The sequence below is a fragment of the Miniopterus schreibersii genome, assembly GCF_964146895.1.
Source record: "Miniopterus schreibersii genome assembly, chromosome: 6".
Taxonomy (NCBI): Eukaryota; Metazoa; Chordata; class Mammalia; order Chiroptera; family Miniopteridae; genus Miniopterus; species Miniopterus schreibersii.
Window position 1 is genome coordinate 60,399,370 of NC_138107.1, and position 6,418 is coordinate 60,405,787.

General features: G+C 43.8%; 1 protein-coding gene across 2 annotated transcripts in view; it reads right to left on the reverse strand.

Moving 5' to 3' along the window:
* GOPC (golgi associated PDZ and coiled-coil motif containing) overlaps window positions 1–6,114 on the reverse strand; it is a 33,592-nt gene extending 27,478 nt beyond the window's left edge. The window contains exon 1 of one of the 2 annotated variants that reach the window (XM_081140898.1): window positions 5,590–6,114. In XM_081140898.1, coding sequence (XP_080997024.1) covers window positions 5,590–5,877 — 288 coding nt within the window. In that variant the 5' untranslated portion in view covers window positions 5,878–6,114. The remainder of the gene's footprint in view (window positions 1–5,589) is intronic. The other variant, XM_081140897.1, reaches the window with a different exon arrangement.
* Between the last annotated feature and the right edge of the window lie 304 nt (window positions 6,115–6,418).

The following is a 6,418-nucleotide window of genomic DNA, read 5'->3' on the forward strand; positions in this document are numbered from 1 at the left end:
AAGGTTAAAACTATTCTCAACATAATAAAACATGATTTGCCTTTTTCACTGTGTTGACATTTGTACTGAAGGTACAAAAGCAATGATAAGTAAAATGCTGCCATTTTAGTGCAAATCAATGCAGGGGCACCAGCCTGTGCCAGCAGTCACTGTAGTCTCCACTACTACGCACTTGTAGTTACAAAAAAAGTCCATTTAAGAATGTCCTTGATGAAGCAGTAAAAATAATTAATTTTTAAAATCCTGACCCTTGAGTACATGTCTTTTTAATACTCAGTATGATGAAATGGGAAGTATGCATAAAGTATATCTGCTGCATATCAAACTATGTTATCTCAAGGAAATCATACAACTGCTTGAGTTGAAACACTGAACTTTTTTGTGTGGAACACTATTTTTATCTGAAAGAACAAACTGTGTTTCTTAAAATTAATATACTTGGCAGACACATTCCTGATAATAAATAAATTTATTTCAAGGAAAACAACTGACAGCATTTGTTGCCAATGAAAAAAAATGTGCTTTCAAGTGAAAAGTAGAATTTTAGAAAACCTGAATCCATTACCAACACTGAAAGATTTTTCTGATGAGAAAAATATTAACAAATGTGATTTTGATATTGCATAATGAGATGTGCCAACATTTGGAAGATCTGAATAACTCAGTGAGCCAATATTTTCCAAATGACCAATGCATTATGCTAAAATCATGCCTGGGTAAAAGAACCATTCAAAGACTACATAGATAAACCAATATAACAGTACTTTAATGCAACAGTATATGGAAAGTTCATGGATACAGATTCAGACTCCACATTATAACTAGCTTTTAAGAAACTACCTTTTACTATCAAAGAAGAAAATCCACAATTATCTGAAAAGGCTATTAAAATATTCCTTTCTTATCCAACTACATACTTCTGTGAGGTCAAATTTTCTTCCTATACTATACTGAAGCCATATATCACAACTGTTTGAATACAGAAGCAGATGTGAGAATTCAGCTGTGTTCTATTAAGCCAGATATTTTAAAAACTTTAAAAAAAAAAGTAAAACAAAGCTATTCTAATTTTGACTATATATTTTTTCATTAAAAACGATATTTATATTAACATGTAATAGCTTATTGTTGCTATTTTTCTACTGATATAGTAAATATTTAAAGCTTTCTCAGTTTTAATTTCTAATACAATAAGTACCTGTAGATATAACCTACATTTTAAAAAAAGAAAAGAGCCCGGCCGGGCGTGGCTCAGCGGTTGAGCGTCGACCTGGGATCCAGGCGATCAGGGTTCGATTCCTGGTCAGGGCACATGCCCAGGTTGAGGGCTCGATCAATGACTCTCTCATCATCAATGTTTCTATCTGTCTCTCCCTCTCCTTTCCTCTCTCTGAAATCAATAAAGATATATTAAATAAATAAATAAAAATAAAAAAGAAAAGAAAAAGCTCTTCGAGGACCTCATAAATGTGTAGGGTATAAAGGGGTCCTGAGACCAAAAAGTTTGAAAACTGTTGTCTAAGAGTTTCTGAAACAAGGCCCATGTGACTAGACCATATAAAATAAGAGGAAAGAATAGTAAGATGTGTCATTGGAGATTTATCCAGGTCAGATCATACAGAGTTTGTCAGCCATAAAAAGGAGTTTGGATTTTACTCAAAGTACAATTGAAACATTTTAAGCAGAATGTCATGATCAAATTTATGTTTTAAAAAAACGCAGCTGTGTGTAATATGAGACAATGTGAATGAACTAGGGTTGGGGGATCTGAGATGGAGACATATAGATAAATCTGTGGTATTTTTGAAAGTACTTTGATATTAACCTCAAAATGAAGTTCCAAACAATATAAAATGTTTCCTGTTTCCATTTTAATGTTAAATAATGCAGTTGCTCTACGATCAAACTGAAGGTGGAGTGAGAAGAATCAACCTACTCAATGGTTTAGAAATGTCACATGTACACTAAATCCATATTCAATATTTTTGTATAATGATGTTTAAAATTATTTTTAGTCAGTTTCAAATTTTTCTTAAAATGAAATACTATGAAATATTAACTCACAAATCATATCCTTATAAATTATATACTAAGGGAATAAATGAACCTGCAGATTCAGTCATTCGATAATGTAGCAGGCACTGTTTTAGACACTACAGATAAAGAGTCAACTGGACAGACACTATCCCAGCTCTCATGGAACTTGTATTACAGAATGATTATTGGTAATTATTGAGGATTCATGGCAGAACACTAGAAGTGTTTCAAATAATTTATTCATTCAAATAAACACTTACTGGGTATACACTGCGTGCCAGGATCTGGAGACAAAAAGATTTGAGTAAGACAGGGATTCTGCCCTAAGACTTTCACAGTCTAGTAGAAACAATTAAAAAAATATACTTCCAATTATGATGTAGAGTGTCATAAGCACTATTATAGAGGCATGTGTGATGTACCAATTAAAAAAGAAGTGAAGGGGGTCGGCCACAAAGGAGGAAAAGTATACCTGAGTCTTGAATGGGAATCAGCTAATACATGGAGTAAGGAAAAGGAAGGGTCTGAAATATGAAAACCCCTAGCAGGTGAGATAGGGGGATATAGATCAGAAAGGTTGGTGTTTAATGCGTGAGTTTCAAAATTTTAATTTTAAAAAGAGGCCAACCATCAATTCTGTAATCTACACGCAAAACAACTGATATCCATACTCAAAGGAATTACTCACTACTCAATATGGTTTGGGAGCACTACGGAGAGAAAAAAATGAACAACTAGAAACCAAAATGGGTTCACAAACAGATATGTTACCCCCTAAGGTCAGCTTCACAAATCATTTGATAGTTCAGGTTATTTCACCTAAACTTAGTCCTTACCCTCAAAGAAGGGAACCTTTTTTCTGTCAAGGGCCATTTGGACATTTATAACATCATTTGAGGGCCATACAAAATTATCAATTTAAAAATTAGCTATGAAAAAAGCTCCCAGATTTATTGAATTTTGAGTCCCGCCTGCGGGTGCCTTGGCAGGACCAGACCAAATGACTTCTCAGGCCATTTATGGCCGAAGGGTCAGATGTTCCCCACCCCTGCTCTAGAACTAGAGATGTGGTAACCACTAATTATAGTATGCACAATGTAACAAATCTAACAGTCCAAGTGAGTTCAAGGTGTTATTACAGACTCTTCCTATAGAGACAGAGAAGAGTGCGGTGAGGAAAGCCTTCACAGAGATGGTGATATAAGTGGTATCCTGAAAGATGAGTGGGTGTTTGATACCACAGACAAAGGGGACAGAGAAAGCATTATATACACAAGCCTATACCAACGTAGAGATGCCATGAAAGAGCAAGGCCTATTTACAGACTGAGGCAAAAGTAGCTAAGAAGAGGACAAAACAAAGACAGGCAGGCTGGGCAGTGATCACCGTGCTAGTTTGAATTTTAGCCACAAAGAAATAGGGAAGTAGGAAAGAAAAGTGACAGAACCAGAGTTGCCTTTTTTGACATGAAACATTAAAATGAAACATTTTAGAATGATTTTGACAACTAAAAGATAGTTTGAAGTGGGGTAAGAATTAGGAGACTGTTAGGAATATACAAGAAAGGATAGGGACCTGCACAATCTCCTAAATTCAATTTACTCTCTTTCCTGCCAGAACTTCTCCTTCTGGTGAATGGTGTGTAATACCATTACTTCAGTGAACTGTATAAGTCTCCTAGAGCTGTCACAACAAATAACCAAAATATTGGTGGCTTAAAAAAACAAAAATTTATTCTCTCACAGTTCAGAATGCCAGGAGCCCCAAATCAAGGTACTGGCAGGGTTGGCTACTTCCGGAGACCCTGAAGGAGAAACTATCCCATGCCTATCTCCCAGCTTTTGGTGGCTGCCAGCAATCACTGGCACTTCTTGGCTTGTAGATGTGTCACTCCAAACTCTGATTCCATCTTCACACAGCCTTCTCCCCTGTGTCTCTGTACGTCCTCTGAGTGTCTCTATCAGGACACTCCTTTGGATTTAGGACCCACTCTAATCTGCTATAATCTTATCTATCTCCACCCTTACATTAATTTTATATGACAAGACTCTATTTCCAAATGAGGACACATTCTGAGGTTCTAGGTGCACATAAATTTGGGGAAACAATACTGAACCCACTACAGGCATCAACCAATACATTTCCCAAACAGAAATGTGCTGTCATCCATACCCCTTCCTCTTTCTTATCTACATTATCAAATCCTGTTTCTACTTCTTCAGTTGAAGATGATCTCCCTTTCTTCATCCCCATTACCATTTTCATTCAACAACAATCCTGTCTATATAGCAAACTCCTTGCTACAGCACCGCATGAACTCAATTATCACTCTCATTACGGTGCCTGTTACTAAACAAGTAAGTATTGCTTGAGAAAGTCACACAACAAGGCAGACTGGTTGTACCAGGAGTTCATGACACTAACTCCAAGTAAGTCCTCGGCATTACCTGGCAGTCCTATTTCTTTGGCCAAATGGTTCTCCAACTCTTCCACAACTGCTTGAAATCTCTTTCCCTCTCCTCAAGCTCTTACTCCCACCCACTTTTAGCAGTAGTCCTGGGCCCCTATTTTACAGAAAATAAAAACCATCACCCAAAAGACTCCCTCAGCCTCCCTGCTCTCATCATCTCTCCTCTCGAAGGATAACTGCTGTCCTTTCAACACACGGCCATGCTCTCTATAGGGTTTTGGATCTCATCTTCATTCAGGAACCTTACTGATACCAACCACCCCTCTATTTCTCTAGAATATGCAGCTTTCCCCTGAACTAGATGGTTCTTATTGGCTTATAAATATGTTCAAGCTTATTGTTTCATTTAAAGGCAAAATGAAAACAACACCGCCCTTGACTGCTCCTCTCCCTTCCAGCCACCTTCGCGCCTCCTCCTTCTCCCAGACATAAACAAACGTGGTTTTGGAGAGACTCGTTTCTCCCGTTCCCTCGTCCAGGCCCCTTACTTAATCCCTGTAAAATGGGAATAACAATATTACACCTGTCCCACAGGGCCGTTGTGAGGATCAGATTAATCAATACCTCTGAAAGACTTAGGGCTGTAAACAGAGAAGGGCGCTGAAGCTATTCCGCTTATCCCACTCCATTTTCCTCAGAGCTTCGATCAAATTCCCCCTAACAGTTCGTGCGTGCAGGAGACAGGACGCCCTGCGTGCGAGCACGGCGCTGATCTGAAATTGTCCAACACGGTCAGGCCTGCCCTGCCCGGTGGATGTACGAGCCTAGTCCATCAGGGTAGATCTAAAAACTCAGAAACGTTAGAAGGCGGGCTGCGGGAGTCTACGGACAGCCTTGGAGCCCAAGCCTCGGGCCGCCGGCGCGCCCAGCGGACGGCCGCAGCCACGGCGGCCAGGGGGCGAGGGGCGAGGGCCCGGGGGCCCGCGTGGACCGCGCCACGCCGGCCTCGCCGCGCCTTCCTCAGGCCTGCACACACCCACTTCCCGCCGCCTCCGAGGCCCCGGAGTCCCCGTCGGCAGTTTCCTAGTCGTTTCGCCGATGCGTTAAGGGGGCGCTGCTGACTGGGGTCGGACGCCGCTCACCTCGAGCTTGTGGTTGATCTGGGACACAGTCTGGACTTTGTGGCAAAGCTGCGCGAAGCAGGAGCTCAGGCTGGTCATCTTCTGCCGCCCCTCGTAGGTGATGTCCGCCTGGTCCGGGTCGATCTCGCCCAGGAGCAGATCCACATCCACGAAAGCCTTGTCGAACTCCTTCTCCAGCACCTCCAGCCACCGGAACATGGACACCCCACCTGCGGAGACCCCCACAGCGCAGGAGGCGCCCCCCGGCCCCCCGCCGGCTCCCGCCGGGCACGGTCCGCCCGCCGACATGGCGCCGTCTAGGGCCTCCCCGGACTGCTGCTGACCCCAGCCGCCCACCGCGCGCGAGAGGAACTGCTGGGACTGCGGGCAGCCCCGCGCGCGCTCGCCGCGCCCTGCCCCTCGCTTTCCTTCGCGCGGGTAACGCCGGCGACGCGGCCCCGGAGCGGCAGGGGCGGCGAGGCTGAGGCAGCGCCTGGGACACACGGAAGAGTCCGCCGGCCCACGTCCCCGCCAGCGCAGGCGGCGCAGGCGCAGCGAGGCCCTAGGCGGACGGCGCCGGGGGGGCGGGATGGGCGGGGCTAGGGTGCGACTTTGGCCTATGAAAAGCCTCTGCGGGTGGACGGCCGTCAGCGGCCATATTGACAACTGGCAAACTCCAGCTTGAGGGCCGAGGAGACAGAGGCGCAGGGGTCGGCTTCCAAATTGGAAAGGCCCGAGGAAAGAGCGGGTGCCCGCGTCTCAGAGAGCAACGGCCTCAGCTCGTTGGACTTCCCTGGGGGCGGTAGCCGTTCTGAAGTCGTCCAGGGAAGTTGCGGCGGTGACGTCCAGG